Source organism: Sinocyclocheilus grahami, unplaced genomic scaffold (assembly GCF_001515645.1).
Source record: "Sinocyclocheilus grahami isolate Dianchi unplaced genomic scaffold, SAMN03320097.WGS_v1.1 scaffold895.1, whole genome shotgun sequence".
Lineage (NCBI taxonomy): Eukaryota > Metazoa > Chordata > Actinopteri > Cypriniformes > Cyprinidae > Sinocyclocheilus > Sinocyclocheilus grahami.
This window is the reverse complement of record NW_015506074.1, coordinates 252,300-268,737: the sequence shown is the minus strand read 5'-3', so window position 1 is coordinate 268,737 and position 16,438 is coordinate 252,300. Positions and strand designations below refer to the sequence as shown.

Genomic DNA, 16,438 nt, shown 5'->3' with positions numbered 1-16,438 from the left:
AGAACAACATTCATGAACAGAAAAAGACTTATTTTAACTTAGTAAACATCGTAAAATGCATATAGCTTCTGAAGAACTACGTTTGTCCCCTCGTCCTGTTTTGATTGGCTAAAGGAGTGGTCACAACAAATACTACCATAGATAGTTTAACATACATGCGCACATACAGTCATTTTATAACATGGTTAAAGCATGTTGGCTTTTTAAAATGTTTTTGTTTTTAAAACTCGTCGTTTTTAAATCTCGTATTTTCATATTTTCTTCTCAGGTACGAGAAGTCGTACAACGCGGATCTCACTGAGATTAGAGCTCATTGCTACACAAGGCAATTATTCATTGTCGTTTTCGAGCACGAGTGAGTAATTCCTCTATTTATTGTCTTTAGAAGAAAAACAACGCGGGCACCAATTATTGTTTGTCGACGGGGGAAAAAAAACTTAACTTTTAGTGCAATAAGATGAACGTTTTTCAAACCATTTCCAGTGTCTGCTCCTTTGATTCGTCTCTGCACACAATATTTAGCTATGTCACGATAAAATTAACTTTATATTTAAGTCTTATCTAATTAATTTTTTTCTTGATAAATCCATGCTATTATATCCTCTCTTCATTTACACATCACATCTGCGTACGCAGGAACCAATAAACTCCTAAGAAAAATGGTACATTAGCAAGCTACAGACCCAATATTTACTAGCACATCACAGGAAGCCAGAAACGTAACAAGCGAAATATCGTGCTGGCTATGGACTCGTTATGATCAGCTTTTTCTTCTTAAGGGCACTCGAATCTACCTACAGATCATCACCATTAGCATCTTGATAAAATGGAAATCTCATGATGACAACTATGTCCTTTTTACAAATGTCGCACTACTAGCCTAGAAATGCAGCCTTCGTGAACTTGTACAACATGCTCCCCATCTATGCATCCGCCATATACATAATTTACACAAATGTGAATTCACTTGCTGTGAAAGCGAGCTAAAACGGTCAAGATCCCTTTTAGATGACAGGCGATTGAAGATGGAAACCTCAACGGATCGCAATCTCTTGTTCTTCCTCAGTTGCTCTTTGGTATGGAGTTAAGGCTGGAGAAACTACACAGGTTTGCCTGTTGATCTCGAGTTGGTAAGAATATCTAGCCATCACCATACCATCATCACTACCAGTTTGAAATGATGTGCTAAAAAGCCTACTAAATGGCTAGCAACCATCTGAACATGGAGAAATGCTAATTCACGACAAGTGCACCAAGTTCGTTCTTTTAAGAAATTCTTGAATTCAGTAGCCTTTAATGAGATGGAATAAGGCCTTAGACTCTGGAAATAAGGCAGACGAGTCTTATCTTCCCATTTTTCTGGAATAAAACAAACCAAAAGTCTCATCCTTACCCAACAGTTTGGATTTAACAGCATAAGTATTATGGCCTTAAATACCTTTTCCCCCCAAAATGTGTAAAATCACTTTGACAAAACAAATGACGGCTGATGAAAAGTACAGTAAATGCGATTCTTTAAGTCAGCACCAAGTAGCACCTAAGATCTTTGCAGTTCATTGAACCGACTGATTTACGATATGTAGATGTGTTATTTCACCTCTGCTGTACTTACTTTATTTGGGGGCACTCTTTTGGCCTCCTATCAAACTCACAAAGCCACATTATTGGATGCTTAGACAACTGTCTAGAAAGGGTGTTTCCCCAAAGTCAACGATTCGTCACTTGGAATATTGCATTTCGTTGAAATACAAGAGCAAATTTTGTATGCAGGTTCTCAATATCCACTATGGTTTTAGAGGAAGGAAATATATAAAAGAGGGATATGCTTGTGCACCAGGCGATGTCTCATTATACTGAACGTACTTTACTACCAGCTGGAACCAGAGGAAATATCTGACCGTCCACTATAAATGACTTCTGAATGGGGAGAAATGACTGGAATGATCCATGAAATCATACAACAAGAATACAAACAAAACTGTAAAAAATTCAGATATAGCACATGCCTGTAAGAGATTTACCTCAGGTTGGCACTTTAAACTGGACAGTCCAATGCGTCCAGATTTTTGCTGCACAGACACGTCATTCAATACTTTTGTACATAAAGGATACACAAAACGGTGCAATACAAAAAACAAACCGCGGAACAGAAACCATAAATATAAACAACGACGACAACAGCAACATCAACAATAAAGGAACAGGAAATAATATCATCCCAACATTTCCACGGTTGGCTGGTCTTTATTCTCTAGCCAATCGAAACCAGCAGAATTCACAGTATCGCTGCAAATCTGCTGAAACAGAGGATCGTTCTTCAGTTCTTCCAGTGTGGCGTCTTCATATTGGTCCTGCTGCTGACTGGGGTCAAACAGCAAGTTGGGGTCCAAAGTGTTCAGGTCGGTAATGCTACTCGAAAGGTCAGAAGTCAACCGCATATCGCTGGAAAACTCAGAGGCGACAGCACTGAGTTCTGACGCCACTTGTCCGACGAGTTGCGAACTGGGATTGAGGCTGTCCTCCCCTAAGAGATCCTTGACGGTAGTGTTGAAGTCCAGCTGCTCTTGCTGCTCCTGATTCACAACCTGCTGTGAGGTTTGGGGCAACAAGTGCTGCTGGCTGAGATCTGGGTCATCCTGTAATGGTTGTTGGTCCGGCAACTGCAACTGTTGGTCCTGGAGTTGCAACTGTGGGTCTTGAAGTTGGAGCTGTTGGTCTTGGAGTTGTAATCGCTGAGCTGGAAGTTGCAGCTGTTGATTCTGGAGTTGTAGCTGGTGGTTTTGCAGCTCCAACTGTGGTTCTTGGAGCTGAAGCTGCTCTTCCAGCTGTGGCAGTCCAGAGCCTGATTGTGCTTGACTGTCACCACAGGAGAAGGTGACTTGCTCCTCTCCCGTGCTTATGAGGTAACCCGTCTTCTGGAAGTCAAAGGGCGAAGGGCTTGAATCCAGAGGCAGCTGCTGGTTCTGAGAGTTGGGGCCTCCGGAGAAGCCCTGTGTTGTCTCCAGGATTTGGGTTAAGTTCATCCGTGCTGTGTAATTGGCGGGCAGGTTATTTACGCCCAGCCCTCGCACTGCATCATCTCCATCTGTGTCCATCTTGCTAAGGAGCACAGTGGTGATCTTAGCACTATTGCTTTGCTGCACCTGGTGACTGATGGGCAGCAGCTCAGACTGCATCATGATGTTTAGTGGAACTGACTGGCTCCTCTGGGCTAAGCTGCTGGCACTGACAACAGACTGGTTGTTGGACAAAATGTTCAGGACCTCAGATGTCAGGGGGCAATTAAAGGGAGAAACAACAGACCGTGGGGTGATGACTGTTTGTGCAGTGGTGCCACTAAGGTTACGCTGGCGAACTGCCGGGCTAACGCTGCGACACCTGAAGGTTCCTCCTCCAGATGCGTTTCCTGCCCCTTTGTTGTCCAACGGAGCTGGGACGGCAAAACTTTCTTGCTTGCAACTAAGGGTGGTTTGCTGTCCCTGTTGCACTGGGGAAACAGTTGTCAAACTTCCCAAGTTTACATCCTGATGCCTTGACTGAGACTGGAAAGATTGACCTGGGATGGCAAAAGCGTGTGGTTTACGGAAGTGGTCCTCGACCAGATCCTGGTAACTGGGCAGGAAACCAATGGTGGAGTTGGTGGAGATAACGGGAGATCCTGCGGTGCTGTTGTACCTGTTGTTGATCCACTCCAGCTTGGCTTTATCTGGGTGGGTGGCCATTGGCCTTTGCATGGGTTTCACTGGACTGCTGGACACAACGCTACCATCGTGATATCCAGTTATACTGGAGTTTATAGGAGTGAACGCAAAGGGATTACGGCATTCAATGGGACTTGGAGGAACACTGCTGCTGCAGTTTGACAGTGGAGTGCTGATGGGTGTATGGCGCCCACCTAAGATGCTATCCACTGGGGTAACAGGCGCCATTCGAGAACAAGGGCTTTCTCTGGTCAAGCTATGCCCCCCTGGTAGCATCTCGGAGGTAGGAGTTGGAGTAGGTGTTGGTGTCGGTGTGGGCGTCGGAGTTGGCGTGTGGATTGGAGTGGCGCTACTATGGGATGAATGATAGAACTGTGTACTTGTCTGATGGGGCGACAGGATTGTTCCTTGGCCAACTGTGGCTTGACCTTGTAGGGATATATCAACACAACTCAGGTAGGATTGCAAGCTGCTATTCAGCTTCATCTGTTCCTCCATCTGTACAAGCTCTTCTACAATACTGTCCTGGGTCATATCATCATCATTGAAGGGGAAATAGTCCATGCTTGCTTGGGCTCCTGCAAAATCAACAATGTCCTGCTGAAGAGTGAGCTGACTGGTGGTCTCAGTTGCCTGGGCCATCAATGGTAACGGATTAGTTGCAATCTGCTTGTGTTCTGTTTGCATCTGTTGCGAGTAGTCTTGCAGCGAACTCTTGAGCTCCCTTACAGCAGATACCTCCTGAAAAACGTCACTGCTGATTTGTTGGTGTCTTGGAATTTGCTCCAGTAAAGCCGTGCTATTACCAGAAGCAGTTTCATTCGGGCTAATATCAGCAACATCATTCTCGATTTGTGAAGAGCTCTGAGGATTAACAGTCTGATAGGTGCCCAGGGCTCCAATGGGGGTGTCAGAAAGAGCCAAGATTTGAGTCGGAAGAGAGCTATTCTGTTTTAGTGTAACTTTGCATGGAGCGCTCTCTGGTCTTGCTGGGGTGCCAGGTCTCTGAATCTTCTTAGCTGCTATTACAATACCAGGCTTGGCATTGCTGCTAACATCGAAAGGTTGCTGGGAAATGAATACTCTTTTAACTGGGATTGTATGGGTTTCCAAAACAGATGCAGAGCGTTTTCGAAGGCTTTTTGGACCTAGGCCAGCATCTTTAGAAGAAGTGCTTGCAGTTGCCACCGCACAAATGGATGACAATTCGGCATCTAAATTCTGGCTAGTAACAGTTAAATACAAAGTACTTTCTGGTTGATCATTGTTGTTATTGCTGCTCGGGGCAAGAGCCCCCATGATTGTACTTGAAGGGGTTGTAGAGTCACTCTTGGCCCTTGCCACTCTCTCAGGCATAGGAGACGCCTTAATAAAAAGAGAGGGTTCACTGGAAGCCCTGAATTTAGTGGTTCTTTCATTCTTTAGTCCTGCACTTGCCCCTGTAACAGTGCTTTGTTTATCAACAGCAGTAGCTGAGGTACTGTCATTCACAGCTTCAAATGTCACTTTAACCTCATTAGTAAAAGTGGACGCTGATGGGGTTAGGGTCGTGAAGGGACGTCCAGCTTTCCCAGATGACTGAAGAGACATGACAGATGCCCCATTCTGACCTTGATGGGTTTGGCTAGATTCTTCCAGGGAAGCTGTGCTACTGACACCCACTGAAGCAGGTCGCAACGGGGTAGGAGTACTACTACTACTGCTAGGAGCTAATGAAATTGCAGTCATCTTGACCACATTTACAGAGCTAACGTGGGATGTGGGCATCACCGTCTTGATGGGACTGTTGGTGATGAGCAGCGTTGGGGGTGAGCGAAGGGCAATGGCGCTTGTGGCCGATGGTTTAGGTAAAATCTGAGCATATCGGTGTCTAGCCAACCTGTCACCGACTGGGCTGGCAGAGATATTTTGGGGTGTTTTTGGAGACTGCTTAATAGGTTGTGTCACAACCTGGAAGTTAACAGGTACAACTTTTCCCTCTGCTGCCCCAACAGGACTTGGCGAGGTCATTAGTTGCCTGTTTCTCTGAACCTGCAAACAAAAGCACAATCTAAATAACTTGTCCATTGAGCAATGTCAAATCATCCATACCCTGCTATCAACCAAAATCTCCTTACTGTAATAGGACTTGGAACAGCAGTAACCACAATGCCTATGGTTTGTTGAGGGGATAGTAGTGCAGGACTTCCAGAGGTCAGGCTGGATCCAGGGCCAGGTGTGCCCGCCTCTGCCCTTCTGGCCTGGGCATCAGTGGGCAAAGGAGAGGTGAGTTTCTGCTCCTGCTGTTTCTTCTGGATCTTCCGCTGCAGCTGCTGTTTGGCGTCTACAGAAGGCGAAGGGAGGGTCTTCACTTGGGGCTGGAATGAGTTGGCTTCACCAGTTGGCACAAAGGCAGAGGCAGGTGTAGGGGTTTTCATACCTGGTTTTTATCAAAGAGATTCAAGTTAGAAACAAGAAATGAACATAGTCTGAATGCCACACAAGTAAACCAGTAGCTGTTACAACCAACATTTTCATGCATCATCTAGATTTGTATGCAAGGTATTTTTTGTTTCTTGCCTGCTGGGGTTCCAGTCATAACAGTCAGAGCTGCCATGGACTTAGTGCCTATATAATGACTGTTGAGAAGAAAGCGTGCCAGTTCCTCCACACTGTCAAACTGGCGGCTCAAAACCTTCTGAGCCCATTCGCAGACCAGACCGCAAGCTGCCGAACGCATCTCATCCTCAGCACTGGGAGACTGTCCAGTTGACTCCAACAACTCACACTAAAGAAGAGCAGGGATAAGAGGAGACTTGGTTATCAAACCTGCACATAATGCTGTTGTAATTAATTTAATTTTAAATAAACTGATATGAATCTCTTGTTTTGGATTTGACAGGAACAGGATACTGACCCCATCTCCTGATTTGTGCACGTCCAGGTTAGGGAGTGACGGCATGTGCACAAATGCTTTTTTTCTCAGCCCGCTGTAGCAGTACGTAATGCATTGTAAAGGTGCACAACAATTCTCAATGCATACTAAATGTTTCAAAAGCAAATGTTGTCATGCATTAGGTGCACTGCATTTTGCAATCTACAGTATACAAAACATATCAAGATTTTTTCCACACAAAAGGATATTTTGATTTCCCCCTCATGCCCAAACGGCGTGCCTTCATGTTCGGAAAAACGTTTTTCATGATCTTTCCGAAATCAGCTGCGCTTAAAGGATGGTAGCCCAGATTGTCACAATAACTCCTGAAACACAGCATGAGAAACTGATGAATACAAGCAAACACAAACTCCGTCCATTACTGCAGCATTAAACCACTCACTTGTATTCATCGTACACCTCTTGTTTTGGCAGTGAGGTTTCCGGGTGCTCTTCCAAGTGATTTCGGATCCAGTTGAATGCGTACATCTGTTGAGTTCGGCTCGACGTCATGGAGTTCTGGTCACTATTGGGAAAACAGAGGAAAAGAAAGGCTTGAAACAGTGATGGTTGTAGCACCAGAAAGCTGTGTGTACGTCTGTTGGTCCTGTATAATATATCATGTTACATATTACTTTAAAATTATTTTCCCTTTAATATAGTTAAAATTGTAGTACCATATCGCAGGACTTCCAGAGCCCCTCTGATTTTCAGTTCTATTGGACATCATGTTGGGAAAGAGGGGTTGACATGATGGACAGATAAGGGGAAACAAATGATAAAACACAAGCTTGGTATTGCAATGTCATAATTTACACAAAATCTATTTTAATGGTAAAATTATTAGCTTGAATGAATCTATCATGAATCAATTTGAAGCTGACAACAAATGCAAAATTAGACAATATTACAAAAAAATGATACTTGCATATGCTTTGATTTTGTTTCATAAATGCATGTTTCACTGAATGTAAACATGAATCAATCATAATTATCAGACATATGAGTGTACATATGAGTATATTGCAAAGCACAAAAATCACAAATGGTTCATGAGGTGTTGAAATCATAAAAGGAGAGGAGGGGGATATGGAAAGGAATAAGGTAGATAAAAAAGAATATGTACCTTTTTTCATTGCCACTACTGGGACCAGAAGGCAACTTAAGGTAGAGGTAGAGCTTTTCAATATCTGTAAACTTCTCAACATCTTGCTGTGTGAATGAACAATGCAAGGATTATGAGACAAGGGCATTTCACACAAGTTTATTATTTTTAAAATCACAGCATGTTAACAGTCACGTGCAAGTATTACATGTAATTAAAGGGTTAAAATCAGTGACTAACCTAAATGTATTTTCCCCCAAAAGTTACAGTTACACCATATTTTTCAGAACAATAGTTTTTTCCAATAAAAGTTTATTCTGATGGGGCAAAAAATGATTTTGCTTGTTTTAGCAAGTCAGCGGCACCTTGTTTAAATCATTAGATTTGTAGTAATGCATCATGTTACAACGTTGCTTCATTAATATAGTCACACTAATTTCAGGCAAGTTTGACATTATTTTTACTCTAAAAAACAAAAACCCAGCATGTGCAACATTCATGCACAACATTCATTAAAATTTGTTCAAATATATATTTTTTGGTATTTAAAAATTATTATTATTATTGTAATGATTTAATGACACATCAAGAATTTTAGGAGTTTTTCCTAGGGCTGAAAGATTAATCATATTTTAATCATGATCGTGATTTTTACTTATTGATTATTTAAGCATACCTGCTATAAAACTATTGACTGTATTGTTTGTGAAAAACAGAAAAACATTAACTTATTATACAATTACATTAATTAATAATAAGAATTTCACTGCTTAAAGTTTTTCAAGTTTTCATAATGTAGAGAGAGAAAATAAACCTCACCCTTTCTTAATTTGTGGAAGTGCAATCATTTCATTGAAATCTTAATCAAGCAAAATAATTGAGGTCATTGGTTTGAACCATAATCGTTCAGCCTTAGTTTTTCCCCAATAAACGTTTATATATTTGGTTGTGATGGAAATGACTAAAAAATATTCCACTGCAGCAGAAATGCAATTTTGCTTGTTTTAGTAACATTTATCCAAAACATAAAAGAAAATTAATTATCATCATGCACAATATCAAATTCCCACACCATTATCACACACTAAAATTCACTTAAAGGTCTTGATTTTTGGCCCCTGCAAGGCTCCACGGCCCTTGACATCACTGTCTTCTCCTGCATTCATTTCCGCAAGGTTGCGTATTGTACGGGGAGAGCCAGAGCTCCTCGAGTCGGCCAGGCACACAGTACGTGTCTGCGCATATGACCAGCAGCAAACCTGCAATCCTGCCCTGCTCTTAGCCGGTTGTCATGTAAACCCTGACAGTAAACATGCATGTCAATGCTGACACACTGGCAACACGTCGTTTCAGCACAGGCTCCGCCCACCTCGCATTTAATTGGCTGGTGAGAATGAATTCCTCTCACCTCATCCTGTTCTAGTCGCCTCTTTGTTGCTAGGGGAAACCGGCGCTCGTGAATGGGGTGAGGCTTGACAGCCAATGAGAGTAAATAAAAAAAATAAAAGACAATTCACTGTTATTTCCTAAATGTACCAGGTAGCCGTCACAAATCCTTCCATCCAAAGCAAACAGCCTCATTCTTATTCTGTGTAACTCTTTAAAGGCTTTATTATGTTACTAAACACCTTCAATTATGACTGTGATTATTGATAAGCACCATTCTAATGCAATATGATGTATGGAATAGATATCTAGTGTCTGATTGGCTGTACAGCAGCAACAGGTGTTACTGGCCAATCACTGAACAACAAAACACAAAATGCTCTTTTTGACTGTGGCTATATTGTACATTGTATTCTAGATTTTGTTCCATATTTATAATGCAACTCTAAATTCGGTTGAGTTGCATTTGAAGGTCGATTGTATGTTGCTTTTACAAACAGCTAGTCGTACCAATTAAGTGAAAGAGTTATTTTGATTATGATTAAACTACTAAGTGAACATCGGTGTCTTTTATCATATTGATGTTCCAGGCATTTTATAAAAGTAATATGCTGCTCTGCGTCATGTTGTCCCAAACAAACACTCTTTAACCATGGTAAAAAAATTTTTTTAAATCCAATCTATACAATTCCACTCCATTCCATTCTATTCTATTCCAATGTATTCAAATCCATTCCATTCCCAATCTATTCAATTTCAATCTATACAACTGCATTCAGTTTCAATCTACATAATAGCATTCAATTCCATTCCAATCTATACAATTCTACTTCATTGTATTCTATTCCAATCTATTCAAGCTATAATCGGTAAAAAATTGTGGGGAATATGTTAGTACTTTTAAATGTTAAAAACATGTGAGTACTTTAAAATGTAAAACAACCATGTTAGTACTTTGATTAAAAAGCAACAAAAAACAAAATCGTAGTATTTTAAAATGGTATAAAAAAGTTAGTACTTCGTTGAAAATATGTTAATACTTTCAATGTTAAAAAAGTTAGTACTTTAAGATGTAAAAAACATGCTAGCACTTCATTTAAAAGTAAAAAAAAAATTGTACTTTAAAACATTAAAAAACATGTGAGTACTTTAAAATGTAAAACATCCATGATAGTACTTTGATTAAAAAGCAAAAAATAAATAAAAAATCGTAGTATTTTAAAATGTAAAAAAAATCGTAGTATTTTGAAATGGTAAAAAATGCAGGTATTTCACTGAAATTATGTTAGTACTTTCAAATGTAAAAAAAGTGAATACTTTAAAATGTAAAAAACCATGTTAGTACTTTTAAATGTTAATAACATGTTAGTAGTTTGTTGAAAACATGTTGGTACTTTAAAATGTTAAAAACATGTTAGTACTTTAAAAGGTTAAAAACATGTTAGTACTTTGTTTAAAAGGTTAAAAACATGTTAGTAGTTTGTTTAAAATGTTAAAAACATGTTAGTATTTCAAACTCGTAAAAAAACATGTTAATGCTTTGTTGAAAACATGTTATTACTAAAGAATTTGCATTAACATTCAGATACAGCGTAAAAATGATTTCACAGAGTTGTAAATAAAACAAAGATTAGTGGAGTACATTTGACAAGGAAATAGCCTACTATTTCAGTCTTTCTAAATCGAAATTTCACATTTAATTCAATGTGTTACTTGCAGCTTATTCATAAATATTTATGAAAGTTACTAGCAATTTTGGAGTGAAAATTGGTGTAAATACTACAAACACACTAAAGAAGAACTATGACAACTATATCATATCAATTATATCATAATAAATTAATATACATACATAGCAGGACACTATGACACACTCGCTGTTGACATAACTATGAGTAACTCTAGGATGACAACTGCTGTAGAAAGCACTGTTTTGATAAAAGTGAGCGGCCTTCAGATGACACACACACACACACACACACACACACACACACACACACACACACACTCACACGAGTGCTGGAACTAAAAATAAATCACACCGTCAAACAGTAATGAATATCACTAACACATTCGTTGCACGATCAGAATTGTCTCAAAATGAAGACATTCACTAAATATGACTCACAAACTAATGACCTCATTCACAGATGCAAAACAATTCATAAACACATTTGTGTAAATGCAATGCTTCTACATCTAAAAACAATGTTGAATCTGCATTTTTAAAATGTCTTGTTTAATGTTTTTAATAGCGTACTACCACAATACTCACACTATCACTGCAGCATGCAGTATGTATACTGTGCTAATTGTCTGTATGCACGTAACACTTCTATGATCTTCTACACTTGCCTAAATGTGCATTATACAACTAGAGCACTTGACGCACAATACTGTATCCCACGATGCAATGTGCTCAGCTTGACCTTCCATTTTCAGTGTGATGAATGAACAAGTTTGCCTGGTTCACCAGTAACTGATGCGCATTCCTAGATAATCAGTGGTCAATGTAATGCTCTTTTTTTTAAATTATTTAACACCATATCTCCAGAAAAAGCTATTTTCATGGCAAATTCAGTAGTAGAATTTTTTTTTTTACATCATAATGAAAATTGAGAAAACAATATCCAATAATTTCATAGTATTTTCTTATATCTGTATTATATACTATTACTTATAATAGTATTTCCTTTATAAAAGCGTCTGCTAAATGTCTCAATATCAAAATATAAATTTATGGCAATTCGATATGCATTTTTCGTTTGATATTTGATAGAAAACCTAAATTATTCCCATGAAAAGTATTTTTCCAAAAGGCCATTAACAAAATATATTTATAATATGTAACTTTCTAATGCAATATTTACCAAATATTATCTTTAAAAAAATGCTAATTAATTTTATAAACAGTGGCAATAGCAATAAGACTTCAATATTCATAAATAGTTACATTTATAAATAATATTACAAATTTATTGACCAATTTATATACACTTGTCAAGCAACGTTGCAACTTGCTGCATTAATATAGAATGCATTTGCATTTTAAACAACAACTCTGAACATCGCTCACGCAGAATCTAAATTTAGAGTAGGGATGGGCGATATGGGCTTAAAAATATATCACGATAATTTCTGGTATTTATTGCGATAACAATATCAATGACGATAATTCAAGGAATCCTGTTTCTTTAGAGAAAACTATTACCTTTCCTATTTTTACCCAAAACAGGGTGTTGTGAGCATTACAATAAACATACGATTGCACAAAATATATGGTTTATCTGTGTTCTTCAAGCAATCTTGGATATGTTTTTTTATGGAAAGTATATTTATAATGCAATGCTAATAGACATAGCCTTTATCACTGTATATAATACTATCAGTCTGTAATATGAAACCACGTCTGGTCACAAAAATAATTGATTTCAAACTATGTTATTAAGTTAACTTGGAGAAAAAGCATGTCAATAAATGATATCTTTGTTGGACAACAGGTTTGTAAACAGGCTCATACACATGCAGAACTGTATCACACAAGTGCTACTGTAGTACATTTATTCCGCACTGTCGCACACAGAAATATGTCAACAACTAGGCTTTATCGTTATTATCGCGGGAAGACTACTTGTTATCGTGGGGAGAATTTTTACCAGTATATCGCAAACGATAAGATATCGCCCATCCCTAATTTAGAGTCCAAATACAAAAACTGGAAGCACATTGCCTAAACGTTCATAATTAATAACATGAGAGACTTACCAATATACTCTCCACTTTTGATTGTACAGATTTGCTGTAAAACAAAAAAAACTGATTATTAGAGCAATTGTGCTTCAAGTATGAACACAGTGGGGGAAAAAAGACATGCTGTTAGGTTCCTAAAACAGGCAGGGCATTTCTTGGAGGTGGTTGCGCTTGTTTAAAATAAAATAATTCGTAGAAAAAGCACCGGCTTTTTTAAAATTCTTAATGACAATGTCAAAGGTCGAGTCAGGGCAGGTGCGTTTCTATACCACTTGTCTATTCAACTAACAGGTTTGTTGTTTCTGGAGAAATTAAGCTTTTATGGACATTAAGTGCATGTAGATCATCTAAAATCATTTTCATGTCTGATTTTTTAATAGGAAATGAGGTGTAAGTGGACTTCAGACGTCGCATTTAACTTAAATCAAACATTCATTCAAGGCAATTAGACATCATCCTTGTGCAACTGAAATCATACAATTCAAGCAATGAAATCATGCATCCATTGCACCTAAAATCAGACATCCGAATGCAATGAAATTAGAAACATTTGACAGTCACCTCATGTACCGAGATCAAATATTTCTTGCATTTGAAAAAAGATATGGCATGCAATGACATCAGAAAGCCATGCAATAAAATCAGACATCATATAATCAAAGCAATTATGACAGACATCGCAAAATGCAATTAGAAATCAGACATAATCATGAGCACTCAAATCAGATATTACTTGTCAATGCATGGCATATCTGATTTAAAATGCAAATAATGCAAGTATGTCTGATTAATTTTAATGGCAATGATTCTATAGCTTGAATATGATGTCTGATTTTATTGCATGGGGAAGTTGTCTGATTTTGTCTCATTGGTTTTCTGATGTCATTGCATGGCTTATCTTATGTCTGATCTTATATGATTAAGTCTGATTTCTAATTGCATTAGGACATCTGTTTTAATTGATAGGACATTCTGATGTCACTGCATGTGCATGGGATGTCTGATTTCATTGCATTTGGATATATGATTTTAATGCATGGAGATGATGTCTGATTTTATCTCATTGATGTCTGATTTTAAATGCATATTGTTCAATGACATCAGAAAATCCACGAGATCAAATCAGACATCACCCCCATGCAATGAAATCACGCATCCATTGCAACTGAAATCAGACATTCAAGTGCAATGAAATTAAATATCAGACATAATCACACGCATTGAAATCATACATTACATGCATGCCATGGAATGAAATCAGACATCCTTTGCAATTACATCCCATGCAGACAAAAAAAAAAATCCATGTTAGAAAATCAGGCATCATATGCGGGAAATTAAATCAGACATCCAAATGAAATTAGAAATCATACATAAACCTAGTGACATCAGAAAATCCATAAATAAAACCAGACATCGTATGCAAGCAATAAAATCAGACAAATATAATGCAGTCATAAACCAGACTCAATCACACAATACAAACGAAATAACACAATTCCTGGAATGAAATCAGACATCCCCATGCATTGAAACCAGATATTATTTGAAATCAGACACCCATGCAGTGACATTAGAAAATCCATGCAATAAAATCCGACATCAGATCCAAGCATTGTAATCAGACACTCTAATGCAATTATAAGCCAGCCATAATCACATGCACTGAAGCCAGATATGCCATGCAAAGAAATCATACACAACCCATGCACTGAAATACAGGCCTGCTGTCCATTTGACATCAGACATCCTACGTAAACAATCAAACATGGCATGCACTGAAATCAGACATCCCCATACACTGAAACCAGATATTATTTGAAATCAGACATCCCATGCAATAACAGAAAATCCATGCAATAAATTGAGGCATCCAAATACAATGAAAATAGAAACAGACTTTGAAACAGTCCCATGCAATGGCATCATGTATAGTTGCACTTGAAATCAGATGTACCATGCAATGAAATCAGACAATCTAATGCAATCATAAACCAGCCATAATAACACGCACTGAAGCCAGGTATGCCATGCAAAAAAAATCATACACAACCCATGCACTGAAATACAGGCCTGCTGTCCATCACACATCCTATGTAAACAATCAAACATCGCATGCACTGAAATCAGACATCCCGTTCCAAGCGCAACCCGTCATATGCACGCAAGGTGCTCCGTCTCTCTCTCTCTCAGGGCAGAGATGAGTGTTGGAGATGTGCAGGAGTGTTTTTGAGATCGGACCCAGATCGGATCTCTTACCAAATTGAATTCTTGATCTTGTTGTACTGCAGCGCCGTCGCCTCGGGGCTCTGCAGGGACGCTCCGGGAGCACCGGGCTGCTGTTGATCATCAGCCATCACGGTGAGATTCATGCATGGGAGGAGGAGGAGGAGGAGGAGGAAGAAGAGGAAGAGGAGGACAGCTTCAGCATGTAGGCCTCATTTGAGCGCATAACGCCCGGAGCCGAGGTCAGAAGTGCCTTTTACCGGGAGTACGGACCGAGCAGCAGGGGCCCGGCGCTCGGGTTCGGACGCATAAACGGCGACGGGCGAGAACGCAGCGGAAAAACACGGAGATTCTCGGTGCGGCGGACAGAAACAGCAGCAGCAGCAGCCGCCACGGACCGAGCTGCAGGCGGAGACTGCGCATGCGCACGTGTGTGTGTGTGTGCGCTCGAGGAGAGAACATTGTTTGTTTGTTTTTTAGACCTGAACCAAACTGAATCAGAAATAAAGTTATTGTTACTTGTTTTAGGACAACTTTGATGAACTGTTTTTGATCCACTTCAAATGCTTTATCATTATTATCAATATTGCAAAAATAAGTAACATTTGTTTTTTTTTACCTAACCCTAACCTACCTTTACAAAAAAAGGTCAAGAGGTAATACTATAGTACTTTTATTGATACAAGTGCGTATAAATATAAGTACTTCATGCAGTGCATTGGTATAACATGCCCAAAAACGTGATATTAACTAGCCAATAGTTGTTTGGGTTTTAGATATTCTTCAGTATAAATAAAAATATACTTTTTTGAAGACAGATTTTCATGCATTTACAACAATTCACTCCAAGCATGAGACTAAACAACAAACAAACAAACAAACAACAACATGTTAATACTTTATGGTATCAGTAAAAAAAAATTTGAATTAAAAGCTGAAATCACCTACATTGTGGGATCCTTTGGGAGAAAAACGGTTTAATAAAACCTTCATTAAAATCTAAAAATGTCCAAAGGTGACTGCAGGGATTTTGGTTGGAGGTAGCCTAGTAATTATCATTAACCTAATTTAAAAGAAGTGCTAAGAAAAAAGTACCCGAATGGTAATAACCTGATTAAAATGGCTGATATGAAATGTTTATTAATGCTTCGGCCCATGTAAACCATTAAAACATGCCAATGAAGCTTTAAATCTCCAATTTGAGTATGAATTCACCAAAATAATTCTACACTGCCCTCTGCTGGTGACACAGAATAGAAACACACAACACTGACCTCTAGCGTTAATAACTCTACACTGCCGCCTACTGTTCATACACGATAATAAACACACACACACACACACACACACACTCAC

General features: G+C 38.9%; 1 protein-coding gene across 2 annotated transcripts; it reads right to left on the bottom strand.

Annotated features, from left to right (window-relative positions):
- Positions 1–575: 575 nt before the first annotated feature.
- On the bottom strand, positions 576–15,533 carry LOC107563886 (DNA-binding protein RFX7-like). 2 transcript variants are annotated; one of them, XM_016248853.1, is made up of 10 exons: positions 15,116–15,533; positions 12,872–12,905; positions 7,742–7,827; positions 7,293–7,331; positions 7,019–7,141; positions 6,825–6,941; positions 6,598–6,682; positions 6,261–6,468; positions 5,819–6,120; positions 576–5,732 (listed from the first exon to the last, which is right to left on the bottom strand). In XM_016248853.1, exons 1-10 carry the CDS (start codon positions 15,226–15,228, stop codon positions 2,214–2,216), a joined length of 4,626 nt encoding a protein of 1,541 aa, XP_016104339.1. In that variant the 5' UTR covers positions 15,229–15,533; the 3' UTR covers positions 576–2,213. The 2 variants fall into 2 exon arrangements, with proteins under 2 accessions (XP_016104339.1, XP_016104340.1); XM_016248854.1 differs by lacking the exon at positions 7,293–7,331.
- Between the last annotated feature and the right edge of the window lie 905 nt (positions 15,534–16,438).